This window comes from Aquarana catesbeiana, linkage group LG01 (assembly GCF_042186555.1).
Source record: "Aquarana catesbeiana isolate 2022-GZ linkage group LG01, ASM4218655v1, whole genome shotgun sequence".
Lineage (NCBI taxonomy): Eukaryota > Metazoa > Chordata > Amphibia > Anura > Ranidae > Aquarana > Aquarana catesbeiana.
The window spans coordinates 790,447,446-790,464,116 of NC_133324.1; the positions used below are offsets into that span (position 1 = coordinate 790,447,446).

The 16,671-nt window shown below is 40.9% G+C and overlaps 1 protein-coding gene across 12 annotated transcripts in view; it reads left to right on the forward strand.

Annotated features, from left to right (window-relative positions):
• The window catches only part of TENM3 (teneurin transmembrane protein 3), a 1,659,985-nt gene that overhangs the window by 1,315,357 nt on the left and 327,957 nt on the right, over window positions 1-16,671 (forward strand). For all 12 annotated transcript variants that reach the window (XM_073606803.1, XM_073606789.1, XM_073606818.1 and 9 more), the window contains one exon: window positions 2,552-2,790. In XM_073606803.1, the coding sequence (XP_073462904.1) occupies window positions 2,552-2,790 (239 nt within the window). The remainder of the gene's footprint in view (window positions 1-2,551; window positions 2,791-16,671) is intronic.

A 16,671-nucleotide genomic window follows, 5' to 3' on the forward strand; every position in this document is an offset into this window, starting at 1 on the left:
GCCGGCAGCCATTGCGGCCACCGGACCCACTGATTGGCTCCCGCTGTGTCCAATCACAGCGGGATTGGGCCGCCGGTGGCACATGCATGTGCCCCAAACCAGGAGGTGTGAACAACGTACAGGTTGTTTCACGCAGCCGGGCCACCCTGCTGCAGTATATGTGCAGTGGGCGGTCCGGAAGTAGTTAAATCGGGTAAAAAGAGAGTATTAGATATTACTGCAAAAATGTGAAAAATTGTTGCAAAACTTGAGGCATAATAGGGCTCAAGTTGGCTTCTATTGCCTTTCTGATCAGGAGACTCTCTGTTATCCTTACCATGCTTGAGGTGCTTTCTAAGCAGTGCCTCATCAAGAAACTTTCCTGGTATGATGGTAATACATTTTTATTTGTGATGGCACTCAACACTAGTCACTGTACTTAAATTAGGTACCTACATAATATCCATCATGGAAGTTGTTTTTAGAACACTCTACTCCAAAGATGTCATCACAAGCCAGGAATATCATTGACTTCTTACAACAAAAACAGTTTAGTACTGTCTGTCATACTTTTTTTATTGGCACTAACATCAAAATTTTCAGGACAAGCTGTTGGAGTGTACCCCCTTATTCAAGGTCCAAGCAGTACTAATGCACAAAGTTTTATGTTAATGTTAAATGTTAACAATCTCTGGGAGAGAAATTGTAACGTTCTGCTAAAACTTTATGTATTAAGCCTGGTACACACATTCATTTTTTTTTTTGTTCAACCCAGCATGCAGAACTAAAAAAAGAGGGATCTCTGTACTAACTAACAATAAACTGAAACTGGAGACCCCCCCTCCAATGATCACTCTCTGGCGACCATTGGGGTTGATCTCCGTTTTCAGTTTATTGTCAATAATAGGATGATGGTACCCCTTTCTCAAATTACTTGATTATCTACATTCGAGGCCTCGCTATTTATTTCTGCTGTGCTAAGAGATGTTCGTGCATTAATCTCTTCCGCTGTGCCTTTGTGTTCTGACAAGGGGACCCCCTGCCAGAACACACTAATCAGCGCTCACAACCATTGGCTTAGACAAAAAAAGGTCCTTATGCTCTGTACACATGACCGGTTTTGCCATTGGAATAAACTCTGAAGGTTTTTCCGATGGAGTTCCGACGGAATTCCGCTCAAGCTGTCTTGCATACACACCAAATTCCGACCGTCCAGAACGCGGTGACGTACAACACGTATGATGGGACTAGAAAATGGAAGTTCAATAGCCAGTAGCCAATAGCTTCCGTCTCGTACTTTTTTCAGAGCTTGCGTCATTTTTTTGTGCGTCAGAACAGCATACAGCGTTTTTTCGATAGTAATTTGTTTATTCGGAAAAATATAGAACATGTTCTCTATCAAAGTCCGTCTAAATTTTTGACAGAAAAAGTCTGATGGGGCATACACATGGTCGAAATATACGATGAAAAGCTCCCATCGAACTCTTTCTGACGGAAATTGTGTGTACGCGGCATTAGAACGGCTTCTGTCGGCAGGACAGCTGTATACGTGGTCTGAATGTCAGCTGGTTCAGAAGGAATATTGGGACCATGTGTACCCAGTTTCAGTACTGATTGAACCTTGAAGAAGGGGGTACACCCTGAAAGCTTGCCCTGAAAATTTGAATATTAGTGCAAATAAGAAAAGTGTCACAGACAGTGCTAACTTGTTTTTTTTTTTTCATTTTACAAGTGCACTAATACGGCTACAGTCACCTCAAACGTCTTAAAACAAAAGGCATTTACATATTATCACTTTAAAACAGGAAATCTATTTAGCAATTCAGTTTAGTGAGCAGTACCATACCTAGAGTGTACCACACAAAGCTGAATAGCTGCCATAGACATTATAGCTAAGCAAGGGGATGGCACAATGAAGCCCTGTCTGGGACTGCCCCTCTCTAACATTGCACTTAGTATGGGCTTGATCACCTCTATGATCAAGTCCATACTGGGGTAATATTAGATATGGGCAGAGATGTGATCTGATGTCAGTGACTTATTGCTTTCTTATTGCGTTCATAGAGCATGATTGGGCTTTCTTTCATCATCATTCAAAGTTCTAGAAACAAGGAAAGGCTTCAAGCAGTGATGTCCCTCTACATGTCTATAGTCATTATAGCTGTCATTATTCTGTCTGAAGATTGAACTGGAGAGCCCCTAGGCAAAGGCTTTCACAGTATGTTCTACCCAGAGATGGCCTTCTCACTGAGCTAAAAAAGATGGTTCCCTTGTGGTCAATTTTAATTTTCAATGTTTCTTTTCAGGAGCCTAATTTAACATGCACTATGTGCTGAAGGTCAATAGGTGATTATATAGAAATGGTTTCCTCCTAGTTGATTGTTTGGTTACAGATTATACAGTACTTGCTATAGCTCTTTTTCTGTATGGCTTTATCTTTTAAATATAACAAAATGTCATGATCTTAGCCCAAAGTGCCCTGAAACTGTTTCATTGAATATACACAATATTAATATGAAGGAACTCTCTAGGGTAACTTCAGAATAATAATTATTTTTGTTTTTCTTTACAGGCATTTTCTTTTCAAAACAGGAACAGGGACAACCCCACTGTTCAGCACTGCTACACCCGGATACACAATGGCATCTGGCACTGTCTATACTCCACCCACAAGACCACTCCCTCGAAACACCTTATCAAGAAGTGCTTTTAAGTTCAAAAAGTCCTCAAAGTACTGTAGTTGGAAATGTACCGCACTCTGTGCCGTAGGGGTCTCTGTACTACTGGCAATACTTCTCTCCTATTTCATAGGTAAGTAATTACATTTTCACCATTCTTCATTTTTAATGATTATTAGAATAAGCTTAGCAGAACATCTTGTCAGATTTGTCAGCTAATATAGGTGACGTTGCTCTTTTTAATCTTTGTCTAAGAAGACAAAATGATTTATACGCTTGGATTGGTGTTATTTTAAAAATCAAGTTAATATTTAATTTGGAGTTAATTAACAAGGACTGAGTCTACCATTTATTGCATCTCGGCTGCTGTAGCTACAGAGAGAAATGAGTGTTTTAATTCAGCCCTAATTCAGAGCGATTCTTATCTAAAGGCCTATTTTGTTATTGTTTGCTAATAGTTCTGTAAGGATTGGAAAGTTCAAAAAAAGTCTTTGTTTTAAAATAGTATTCTGCAGCAAAATCTAATGCAGTTCAGTGTAGTCATAGTTTTACAGTGTTATTTTTACAGATATCTAAATGTTCAACCTTAGAATCTTTGTGGGCAACACAATTAATAAACATGGACCTGGAAAGCAGTGCAGAAGGCAAATAGTGTACAAAAGCAAAACTCCATTACAACCAATCATGTTTTAGGTTACTGTAATTGGGTTTGGAAAAGTGGTTTGTCTTTGGATACTTTGGTTAACAGCACATTGCTGTTTGGCTTATTAAATTATCATGTTAGTGTACATGTTCATACACACTGAACATAAAAAGCAAGTAATATTGCCAGAACTCTATTTATAGGATTTATTGCATAAGTTAGCTTTTGTTGGTGAACTTGTGGCACACACCCTCCAGGCTCTCCAGTGCTCACAGGCCATGGGTCTGGCTTTCTCAATTCCCATAAATGTGCTAAGTTGAGTCATTACTATCATGGAGGACCAAGTACATAGGCAGAGTTAGGGGTTTGGATAGTAGCATATGATACAGAAGCTCTGTAAATAGCCCAAATAGAGTGTGGCACACAAGCTGCTAGCAGTGTTGGAAAGGATAGCCCTATTTGTCGAACATCCAGGGGCATGGGTATTTTTATGGCTGCTCCAAATACAACCTGAACCAGGGTGAAGTAAAAACCATATATAGAATCATTAGGAAAGGACCACACAAGGATACCCTAAAAACCATTCAATGTGTAAAATACAACCCCAAAATATGGCTGCAAATATATGGAAGATGGCCCCAAAATACGGAAGATGGTTTGTGGTTGAAAGAAAAAAGATAAATATAAATTGTTAAATAGCATTTATTTAATTAAAGTCTTTTAAAAAGTCGATAGTCCTGCACAACATCATGCCAACGCAGGCTACATATAAGCTTACATTGTCTTCCCCCCATGTACGGTGATTATCATTTGGCGGCAGATGTACCACTTTCACAACAGGGCTTTAGGTAGCCAAGCTCCCTGTAAGGATGGTAGATTCCAGTATGCTCTAGGTCAGTGTCCCCGAAGGGGAAGGATACTGCTATCGGTTCCAGGTTCCAGCCACACACTCGTGCCATCGGAAGTAGAGTAATGTAAGCTTATATGTAGCTAATTTTGGCATGATGTTGTGCAGGACTATTGACTGTTTTTAAGCCTCTTATTTAATAAAAGCTATTTAAAGGAGCTACATTTATCGTCTTCTGCTTCAACCACAAAGCATCTTCTGGACACTTTGCAACCGTATTTTGGGGTCCTATTTTACTAATTTAACTGTTTTTAGGTTATCCTTGTGTGCTCCTTTACCTTTACCAACATCAACTTAGACCAACAAAAGTGAATCTACAAGCACTACCCACCCATTGGGTGAGCCTGACAGTGTGAATTATGTATTTTATGCTTGCAAGAGGTGAGGGGAACTTGGAGAGATGGGGGGCAGTTTCATCAACAAAAGTGAATCTACAATTTATAGAGCAGCTTGAGCAGTGTTGTCTGACAACCATATTGTATGTATATAAGATCACGTAAAATAGGGGTTTAATACCAAGTAACAGCTGTTTGTTACAATTTACTATTTTGCATTCACAATACAGTAACAATATCCAATTGCCCATGGACTTGTTGCTCAAGTCACAAAAAATGTATTGTAAGCAGTAGCAAATTTGTCAACTGTGAAATTGCATATTTTAGTCACGTATTTAGCTGTTCTAGCAAGTGAATTTCACAAATTTTACTAAAGTGATGGTAGAAGCACTTGGAAAGTTTTAGTGGGTGTTTTACACTTGAATAAATAATTTCAAATTGTTAATGAATGCCCTTGATGGACTTTTGGGCATGTAGCTTTCCAGTGGTATGGTCAGTAGTGGGCTGCCAAAGTGCTGAAGTATGTCATCCAATCACATTAACCTCATCTAATTTTTGTTTTAGCAGAATTCTTTTGTAAGAATAACTGTTTCTCTAGAAAAGCAGTGCTATCCCCCCCCCCAAAGAAAATCAACACCATCTTTATTACTGTGAAGTGTGTATAGATGACAGGATTTACCCTATACGTATACTCTCTTTATGATGGCAATCCTTCATATATACCATTTATTTTTTTTAATGAATTTTGATGAAGGATTGTTTCTGTGGAACAAGACTGCTGAGACAAAAGCTAAACTATTTTTCTCCAGAGCTGTCTTCATGAAACAGCTTGAAGCCATCTTTAACCATTACTGGTTGCTCCTCTGCTCAAACAATAAAGCTTATTTTTTCAGAGAACACCATTTTAGGCAAAGGTCAGCTTTTTTTGGTAAGATTATGTCTTCTCTGCACAATAGAAAACATGTATTAAATCAGCACGATAAACAGGTCTATCTCAACAGGGGTTTTATGTTATTTTTTTACTTTGTCTTCTTGACGGCGCACACTGTTGCAGCACACAGTTTATACAATAAATATACCAATTTTTTCCTTATTTTTGGTTTAATGGAAATGCTTTTTTTGTGACCTGCTTTAGAAGTGATTTTACCAATCTGTAATTTTAATTCTAACTTAAGAGACACATGTCCTGACCTCAAGCACAAGTTCATGAATTTGGTAATAAAATAATAGACCTTAGTTAAACCATTCTAGTGCAAAAACAATGCCACGCTGCATCAAAAGATTACAATTATATCAAATATATAAATAGATCATTAAAGTGGTATTAAAGCTTTTTTTAAAAAAAAAAACAACATGTAATGCCGCGTACACACAAGCGGACTTTACGGTGCGGGGCCCCCCCACCCCAAAGCACCTTGTCCCCATGTTGATGAGGACAAGGGCCTCTTCCCGACAACCCTGGCCATTGGTTGTTGGGGTCTGCGGGCGGGGGGGCTTATCGGAATCCGGGAGCCCCCTATAATAGGAGGGCCCCCAGATCCCGGCCCCCCACCCTATGTGAATGAGTATGGGGTACATGGTACCCCTACCCATTCACCTAGGGAAAAAGTGTCAATAAAACACACTACACAGGTTTTTAAAATAATTTATTAAACCGCTCCGGGGGGTCTTCCTCCGGCTTCGGGGGTCTTCTTCCAGCTTCAGGGGTCCCTCCGGTTCCTCTTGTCCCGGTGTTCCAGTTCTTCGGCCGCCTCCTTCGCTGTCTTCAGGCCGCTCTCTTGCCAGCGGAGGTCCGGACTTCTGGGCTTCTGGGCTTCTTGTCTTCTTTCCTCTTCTCTTCTCCAGATGTTGACACGACGCTCTCTCCAGCTGGACTGCTCTCTGAGGGCTCCGTTGTGACTTATATAGGCGGAGACCCCGCCCCCTTATGATGTCACAGTCCCTGGGCATGCTGGGACTGTGACGTTTTAGGGGGCGTGGTCAACACCACCCGGTGACCATGCCCCCTAAAACGTAACAGTCCCAGCATGCCAAGGGACTGTGACATCATAAGGGGGCGGGGTCTCCGCCTATATAAGTCACAACGGAGCCCTCAGAGAGCAGTTCAGCCGGAGAGAGCGTCGTGTCAACATCTGGAGAAGAGAAGAGGAAAGAAGACAAGAAGCCCAGAAGTCCGGACCTCTTCTGGCAAGAGAGCGGCCTGAAGACAGCGAAGGAGCCGGCCGAAGAACTGGAACACCGGGAGAAGAGGAACCGGAGGGATCCCCGAAGCCGGAAAAAGACCCCCGAAGCCGGAGGAAGACCCCCCCGGAGCTGTTTAATAAATTATTTTAAAAACCTGTGTAGTGTGTTTTATTGACACTTTTTCCCTAGGTGAATGGGTAGGGGTACCATGTACCCCATACTCATTCACATAGGGTGGGGGGCCGGGATCTGGGGGCCCTCTTATTATAGGGGGCTCCCGGATTCCGATAAGCCCCCCGCCCGCAGACCCCGACAACCAACGGCCAGGGTTGTCGGGAAGAGGCCCTTGTCCTCATCAACATGGGGACAAGGTGCTTTGGGGTGGGGGGGACCCACAGGGCCCCCCTCCCCCAAGGCACCCCCCCATGTTGAGGGCATGCGGCCTGGTACGGTTCAGGAGGGGGGGGGGGCGCTCGCTCGTTCCCACCCCCTTTCCTGACCGGCCGGGCTGCGTGCTCGGATCGGGGTCTGGTATGGATTTTAGGGGGGACCCCACGCCGTTTTTGCGGCGTAGGGGTTTCCCTTTCTAATCCATACCAGACCTAAGGGCCTGGTATGCCCTGCGCTCACCGCAATAGGAAAATTTGTTTTTCCTATTGCAGCGAGCGCGAAACGCAATACCCTGCCCTTGCGTCGTATCTGGTCCGTTGGACCAGCATACACACGAGCGGGCTTTCCGTCGGACCAGCACACAGACGAGCGGACTTTCTACCAGAAACTGAGTCCGGCGGAAAGATTTAAAACTTGTTTCAAATCTAGGTCCGGCGGGCTTTTGGGAAAAAGTCCGCCGGAGAAGTCCACCGGAGCCTACACACGGTCGGATTGTTCGGCGGACTCTGGTCCGCCGGACCAAGTATGCCGGAAAGTCCGACCGTGTGTACGCGGCATTATACTTACCTGCTCTATGCATCGGTTTTGCACAGAGCAGCTCCATTTCTCTTCTTTTCGTGCCCCCCCACCGGCACTCCTGGCTCCTCCTCCTTGAGCAGTGCACCCAGAGAAAGCTGCTTGCCCTGGGAGCACCACTGCATGCTTGTTCCCCAGCATAAGACACATAGAGTCTGGGCTTCCCTGACAGCAGTGGAAGCCAATGGGCTCCCTCTGCTGCCTCAGCCAATGAGGAGTGAGAGCCCCAGGACAGCCAAGGCTATCGTGAACATCGCTGGATCAGTGGGGGGCTCGGGTAAGGATTGGGGTGCTGGGAAGCTGCTGCACACAGAAGTTTTTTTTACCTTCATGCATGAAGGTAAAAAGTCTTCATCCTTTAGAACTACTTTAAGTGCCAAATATAGTCCAAGTGATGATGGTGACCTTCTGTCCTCCCAGGAGTGAAAAAAATTCAATTTGTACTATCTGTGATGAAACCAAAAAACAAAACAAAAAAACCCCACTTACAGCGTTTTTGCTGCGTTTTGCATTTTTTTTTTTTTTTTTTTACAGTTTTTTTTTATACTGTATACAGTGTAAAAAAAAACGCAAAAAACGCATCAAAAATGTCGCAAAAAAAAAATTGAATTCTATTACATGCAAAACGCTGCATTTTGCATGAAAAAGTCCCTGACCCTTTCCAAAAAGGCAGAGGCACAAAAATGCATTGATGTGAACTTGTTTCATAGGAACCCATGTTTAAAAATTCCCATGCATTTCTGCAAAATGCAAAATGCATCAAAAAACACATTAGTGTGAATGGAGCCTAACACAGCTAAAGCAATAATGAGCATTTAGGATGTGTTCATGTTGCATCAGGCAACACTTCTTAAATGTCTCCTGTGTTTTACATTTTTTTTTCAAGGCTAAAATGCGAAATTATCACTTTTAAATGCTTTACCATCACACTGTAAACGCACTGGAAATGCCATAGGCGCGTTTAAAGTGTGTTTAAGGTGTGCTTGTGGTGTGTTTCAATAGAAGTGAATAGAGGCAGTTGCAAAGCGCCAACACTTGCTAAACTCTGGCTGCATTTTTTTTTTTGCCTCTCAGAAACATGAAGGCTGCAGTGTGAACACCTCAATCTGCTTCCCATTGTAGCAATTCTGTGCACCTTTAAAGAATTTTGGAAAGTGTTAAATTCACAATCCAACCACCTATTTTCAATGCAGGTGTGAAAGAGCCCTTTTTTCTTGTTCAGGCATCACAGAGAAAGGTGTTGGGGAAAAATCTTCCTAGTGGGTTCACAGGCAGAAATAACATCTTGACAAAAATTAGAACTAAAGACAAACCTCTTTTTTTTTTTTTTTTTTTTTTAATAGAGGAAGGGTCAGGTGTTTTTTTTTTTTTTTTTTTTTTTTTTTGCAGTTTTTTTTTGCAATCTGTGTCCCATTGGGGAGAGTCTTTTTACTTGCTGTCCCAAAGCCAAAACAGGCAGTAAGCGAAAATCCATCCAAGTGAGGGAATCTCTGGTTGTCACCAGAACTAGTGTCTCCATTGGAAGATTTCCCCTCTATTCCTCTTCTGGTGACAAGCCATGATTCCTGTATCAACATATGCAGCCAGTGATGGGCTTTCATGTAGAAGTGATCCAAGCGGCTCTACCGGTGCCCAATCACTTCTACAGGGTGCGGAAACTGGCACGACTGGGGAGCTGGGACCGTTGCAACCTGTCCAGCTGAGTACAGAGGAAAGGCAGGTAGATCTGTAACCACCCCTCCTTTATAACAAACGAAACAAGGAATTTGCCACTTCCAGTTTCTTTTTGTTGTTTACAAGCCATTACTGGCTGTTCATCCCTTGTGATAGCAAAAAAAAAAAAAAAAAAATAGAGACAGCACAAAAAATATAAATAAAATAAATAGTAAAAGAAAAAGAACATGTTTCCCTTGTACTTGTGCACAAATGCGAAAGTAGGTCCCACATGATTATGCAAATGAAGATCACACCAGACATGTGTGTGCTGTGTGAACCAATGAGAAGGCAGAGACCTGGGAGAGCTGCTGCTCTCTTGCACAGATAGAGATGGGGCTCAGGTAAGTATGGGGGGGGGGCACTGGGGGGGGGGCTGCACCCAGAAGATTTCTTACCTTAATGCCTTTATAACAGAATACTTCTGCCTTTAGAACCGCTTTAACAAATTTATAGTATCATAGTAGGTAAGGTCAAATAAACACAATAGTCCATCCAGTTCAACTTGTGTAGATGCACGTGTGTCAGTGTCTATAATTATTTCCCATATCCCTGTATGTCATGTTCCTTAAGATGCCCATCTAAGAGTCTCTTAAAATTATTAATAGCCACCACCAATTGTGGAAGGGAGTTCTACATCCCTATTGCCCTGACAGTGAAACCCCCCCTTTGCAGTTTGAGATTGGAAGAGAAGCGGTTTAACCTTAATATGTGGCCCTGTGTCCTCTTACGCTCCTTGAGACTGAATAGTTTTTCTCCTATGTTAGGATTGCCATTGAGGTATTTGTAAATCGCTATAATATCTCCTCTCAATCGTCTTTTCTCCAGCGAGAATAAATTTAGTGTTTGCAATCTTTCCTCGTAATTGAGGTCCTCCAGTCCCCTTATTACTTTTGTTGCCCTTCTTTGGACTCTCTCCAGTTCCAGCACATCCCTTCTGAGGACTGGTGACCAGAACTGGACAGAATACTCCAGATCTCCAGGTCTAACCAATGTTTTATAAAGTGATAGGATTATTGTTCTATCTCTGGAGTATATCCCTTTTTTTATGCATGCTAATATTCTGCTTGCTTTGGTAGCTGCAGCTTGATATTGCATGCTATTGCTCAATCTGTCATCTACTAGGACCCCCAGATCCTTCTCCATCCTTGATCCCCCCCATCATTTCTCCCCCTAGTGAGTAGTTTGCATTCATGTTTTTTGCCCCCAAGTGCATTACTTTACATTTCTCCACATTAAACCTCATTTGCCATATAGTCGCCCACTCCATTACTTTGTTCAGGTCTTTTTGTTAAAGTTATTATTTTTGTGTCATCCGCAAAAACTGAGGTTGAGCCATTTATCACGTTCTCTATATCATTTATAAATAAATTAAATTGGTCCCAAAACAGAACCCCACTTACCACAGCAGACCGGTCTGAGTACAAATTTATCGCGCCCCTGTAAGCAGTTTTTAACCCACGCCTGTAGACCTCAGCTTGTAGATTAAGTGCTTATGGGGGACTGTATCCAATGCCTTTGCAAAATCAAGGTTGACTAAATCCATGGGCCTTCCCCTGTCTATATGGCAGCTCACTTCCTCATAGAATGTTAACAGATTGGTCTGGCAAGAACGACCTTTCGTAAACCCATGCTGATGACTACTTCAGATATTTTTTTCCTCAATAAATTCTTGGATATAGTCCCTTATCATCCCCTCCAATAATGTAATTATTATTTGCATCTAAGATATATACACTATATAGCACAGCAACTCCTAACAAAAGCCTGTTTGTACACATGTAGGTGATTTAAATATAGAACCCATATGTGTATAATTGTTTCAAGGTTGAGGTAAATGTACTTTTTTTTTTTAACTTGCTCCTGTTGCATTCTGTGAGTGTATTAGGTTGCTTGTAGACTAACTATGCTTTAATATATTTTTATTGAAAACTTTGCAAGTTACTTAAACTTTAGTAAGTGGGGACTTTGCGGACATTATAAACACTTACCCTTCTCTTCGCATTTCTAGTGATACATGACTACCCTAGTAATTTTTAAATTATGTTTATTAATAGATGGAGAAAAAGCCTGTTCTATTGTTTCATAAAGTACCAAACTGCCAAGCACCAGCTAATTCTGTGTATTTACCAACTTTCTGCATAGTTCCTAACGACTGAGCCATTCACATTAACTATTAAAATATAATCGCTTTTCCCTATCTCTAGCTATCATTTACTGTAATTTAATACTGTATGTTTGTATATAGAAATATTTTGTACTTACTGAAATTGAACCCTATTTTATGCTAAGTGCAAAGCATAACAAAATACTTACAATGCTTTAATGCGGTGCAGCATTAATATTTAATTGACAATGCAAATGGCTGTTGTGTCAGGCTTGGCGATAACAAAATATTTAATAAGATGCTAAAGAAGTGGAAGCAAGGAAATAAAATGTAACTCTTTCATACCTGAATCATACAACATTTTATTAAAGAATATAGGACATCTTTACATTTTGCATTTGAAACCCTTCTCTTTTGCAGCCTCCCTATAACAGTGCACAAAGCAATGGCAGGTGATTACCCAAACAGAATGACCTTTGGTTGCTTGGAATAGCCAAACACAAACTGCTTTCAAGGTGGCCACATACACTATACAGTGTGTAGTGGACTCGTCCTTTGTAGGCTCATATACTTTCAATTTATATGTTTATAGGACTTTTATCATGTATATACTGTGTTGTCTCCTAATGTGACTTCATGCTAAAACCGTATACATTTCTACATCTGTACAGATGTCTTTTCTGTACATATTTGATACGGGAAAAAAACAATATGCAGCTTTATGTTTTAGGTAGTACGGCTTTAAAAGTGACTATAAGCAAGTTAAACCTTGCAACCTATATTGACAGTGCACCTGCACTAAACTACCATGGTATAGGAAGTATATCTAAGTGCCTGCAGGCAATGGCAGTTTATTTTCAACTCTTTACTTCTATTATGCAAATATTAACTTCAACTAGAAGGTCGGAGCATTGTCCCACACTATCTGCTCTCCTCCCTACATCCTCTTATTGGTCCATCACTGTGATTGGCAGCTTCTTTAATCAGTAATGAGGTTTGGGAGGTAAGGTAAGTGGCCAGACCTTCGATCTATTAGCTGAAGTCAGTATTTGCAAAAAAAGATGAACCAGATTTGGGACTCTGAGGCACCATAAAAAGAAGTTGATATTACCTTTAGGTACATGAAGCTGCCTGCTATTCCATTGAATTTCCAGTCTAAGGTTTTGTTTTTTTTTAGAAGTCCAATAAATAAATGAGTGTTTGTTTTTCTAAATATAAAATGACTCACTTGGTATAAAAGTATCCTCTAATACAGTACAATATTGGGGTTACTACTATAGAGAATTGGTGGTGCTAGTTTTAGATTATTGCAAAATGAACAGTGTGTCCAATCAGGGTGGACCTCATTTAGAATGACATATCCAGTTCTGGAGCCCTCGCTTACAAAAAAATATTGATGAGCAGGATCAGAGATCAGCAACAAAAATGACGCAAAGTCGGAAGAATAAAACAGGAGAGACTAGAGAAATGTGCTCTGTACAGCCCCGGGGGGAACATGATTTAAACCTTTACATACAGGGTGTGAATTACCTTCAGCAGGGCAGTTTTTCCAATATGAAGCGCAGCTCAAGAATAAGGGGGCATGACCTCAAACTAGCAGGAGGAAAGTATGAAGTAACCATACAAAATATTATTTTACAGAAACAGTAGTTGTTGCTTGGAACAGACTTCCAGGATTGGCAGTTAGGCTTCTTTCACACTGAAAGTGGTGGCCATTAGCGGTAAAGTGCCACTCGTTTTAGCGGCGCTTTACTGCTGTTTAAGCAGTGCTTTTGCACCACTTTTCGGCCTCTAACGGGGCGCTTTTAACCCCAAAGAAGGGGTTAAAAATGCCCGTGTTGCGATGCTTCCGAATCGTTTTTCAGTTGCTTTGGAAGCACTTCCCATTCTTTTCAATGGGCAGGGGGTTTTGGGAGCGCTGTCCCAAACCGCCACAAAGATGCTGCTTGCAGGACTTTTCCTAACGTCCCACAAGCGCACCGTCTCAGTGTGAAAAGTCACACTGAAATGAATGGGAGGTGGTTTTCAGGTGGTTTTCAGGTGCTATTTCTAGCGCTAAAACTCCTGAAAACCGCCAATCAGACTTTTTGACAACAAACATGCAAATTAGCTGTTTTAAGTCAACATCCGACCGTGTGTACGCTCCATCGGACAAACTTTTTCAGTTTTCATCAGACAGATGTTGGCTGTGCGAATAGACAAACTTGGCGGCAACAAAAGACCGACGTCGGCAAGTCCGATCGTGTGTACACAAAACCATCGGACTTTAGTACAAAGTACAAACATGCTTGCTCAGAAGCAATGCAAAAGATCAGACAACAATACAGAAGTTGACCAAAGGGTGGCGCCGGAGAATTGAAGTCCTCTTTTGAAGTGTCGTCATTACGTTGAAATGTCATTACGTTCGTGTTTGTTGCCTAAAAAGTCCTGCCGTCTGTATGCTTAACAAGTTCACGGCCAACGCCTTTTGTACAGAAATCCACGGGAAAGTTTGTATAAAGTCCGATCGTGTATATGAGGCTTTAGAGTCCATTCTAAAAAAACACACACCCACACTAGAAAAAAATGTGCCTATACATTTCTCCTCTTGCTGCTGTCCATAACACAGTCAAATAATTGAACATTTTTTTTTTTTGTGAAAATAAGAGAAACAAATAACAAATGAATAATAATTTAAAAAAATAAAATAAAATAAAAATAATGATAAAAATCAAAATAATAAAGTAAAAGAAAAAAAATACAAAATAAAATAAAATGAAAATAAACTATGATATGATATAAAATATACTGTGATAATTTTGGAGCACTACAGCACATTAGATTACTCTTTGCACAGGAGCACTTTCTAGAAGAAAATTGCAGTTGGGACTAATTTATAATACATTTTATAATTTATAATACAGACTTTCACTGGCTACATGTTTGCCAGCTCACATCTGATTTTTTTCATATAACATTTGATTGCATCACTTGTATAGTTTTAAGATTCAAGTGTTCATGGTGTATGCAAAATTACTTTGCACTTTAGGAATTTGCACTTTAGTTTCACACCACATGCGGTGGTACTGCGTTGGGCTGCTATTCCAGCACAGTCCCGCTGTATGACAAGGTAAATAGCCTTGTCTCTCTATGTGCCTGGTTCACACTACTGTGTTGAGGTAGTGTGCGGACAGTGGGCGCTTAAAAATGTATGGCTGGCTACTGAACTTTACGCGATGTCTGTGTGACATCTTAATAAAGTTTGTTTAAAAAGAGAAAAAGAAATCCAAGTGCCAAGATTGGTGCATCATCACTGCGCTAATCTCAGCCAAACCACAATGCGACACACACCAGCTGCTGTGTTGCAATGCTGCAGCTGATGTCAATGAGCTCCTAGTCAGTCAAGAGTAAAGCCTCATACACACTATCAGATTTTCCGATAGGAATTGTGTGTTGACAGACCGTTGGCCTAAAAGCTGACCATTTGTACACTCCATCGGACAATTGTTGTCGGATTTTCCGCAGACAAATGTTGGATGGCAGGCTTATAAATTTTCCGTGGACAACTGTCTGTTGTCAGATTTTCCGATCGTGTGTACACAAGTCCGTCAGACAAAAGTCCAAAGTACAAACACGCATGCTCGGAATCAGTGCTCAAAAAACACAAAATTAGCAGAAGGTGCCCAAAGGATGGCGCTAAAGAGCTGAAAAGCAACGTAGTACGGCACTACGTTTGTGCTTATTGGCCGACAATCGTGTGCTATTTGTATGCAAGACAAGTTCATGGCCAACGCCCTTCGGACAAAAGTCTGATGCTTTGTCTGTGGAAAATCCGATCGTGTGTATGAGGCTTTAGTGAATTTAAACCTAAAAGTGCTTCTGCTACAGGAAAACTCCTTTGTGAGTACTTTAGGGTATACCTAGTATGGGAGAAGTATGAGGATTGTAACAGCTGCCTTCCTTCTGAAAATTCTAGTTGCCTGGCTGTGTTTGGTGTCACTATTTTTGAGCAATAACAGCTAACATTCATTTTTATAAAGGAAAGACAGATGTGCTTTAATTATGACAAATAGATGTGCTGAAACTAGTGAATGTTAATGATGTTATCCTTAAATAAGCATACAGAACAAGAGCCAATTGTATTTTAATACTACATAAAGTTGGTTCCTAATATTTAGTGTTTATGGCATTCACAGAACTTTGGTACACCATTTTTTTTAGAGGCCAGGATTGCAAATGTTCTGTTTACAGAAGATAATATTTTCCTTGTTTAAAGTAAAACTCCAGGTTTTTTTTTTCTTATTAAAACATCATCTTTAGCTTAGCTGCATACATTGCAAAGATTTTAGAGAACTTAGTAGAGTAGTTTTTAACCTGTTCTAAATTTGAAGTATTGTAAGGCTTTCTATGTCCTTTCTCAAAGTGGTTGCTAACGAGAAAGGCCTGCCTTCATTATCACCACCTCAACAGTCCCATTGTTGTAATACAGAAAGGAGCATTCTATTATGTGCACAAGAGTCTCAGAAAGCATTCTCATTAGATAGTGGTGAGGCACAGTGATTTCACCAGCACCTTTGAGAAGCTCCGCAAAGCTAGGGTCTGGGGTAAGATTTGTTTTTCTTCCTTTTTACTTCTAATGGTTTCATTTTTTTAATTTATTTTTTATTTTAGTTTTTATGACTTTATTTTTTTGGTGAGGGTGTGTAATTGGGCCTTTAGGATAAGTAGATCTTACGCTTAGATACAAAGGGGGTTATTTACGAAAGGTAAATCCACTTTGCACTGAAAGTGCACTTGGAAGTGCAGTCTAAATCTGAGGGGTAGATCTGAAATGAGGGGAAGCTCTGCTGATTTTATCATCCAATCATGTGCAAGCTAAAATGCTGTTTTTTTATTTTCCTTGCATGTCTCCCTCGGATCTACAGCGACTGCACTTCCAAGTGCACTTTCAGTGCAAAGTGGATTTGCCTTTAGTAAATAAACCCCAAAGTCTGCTTTAAAGAGAATCTGTCATTTCAATACTTCAGTAGCTGTGCATTCTAATAAATCAGTAAAGCTTGTTAAATTAACCAGTTGCCAACCGGACCATAGCCGAACAACGGCTACAGCGTAGTCGGATAGCACTGGGAGGGCGTACTATGACGTCCTCCCAGAATCGCACTCCTGTGCGTCACGGATCG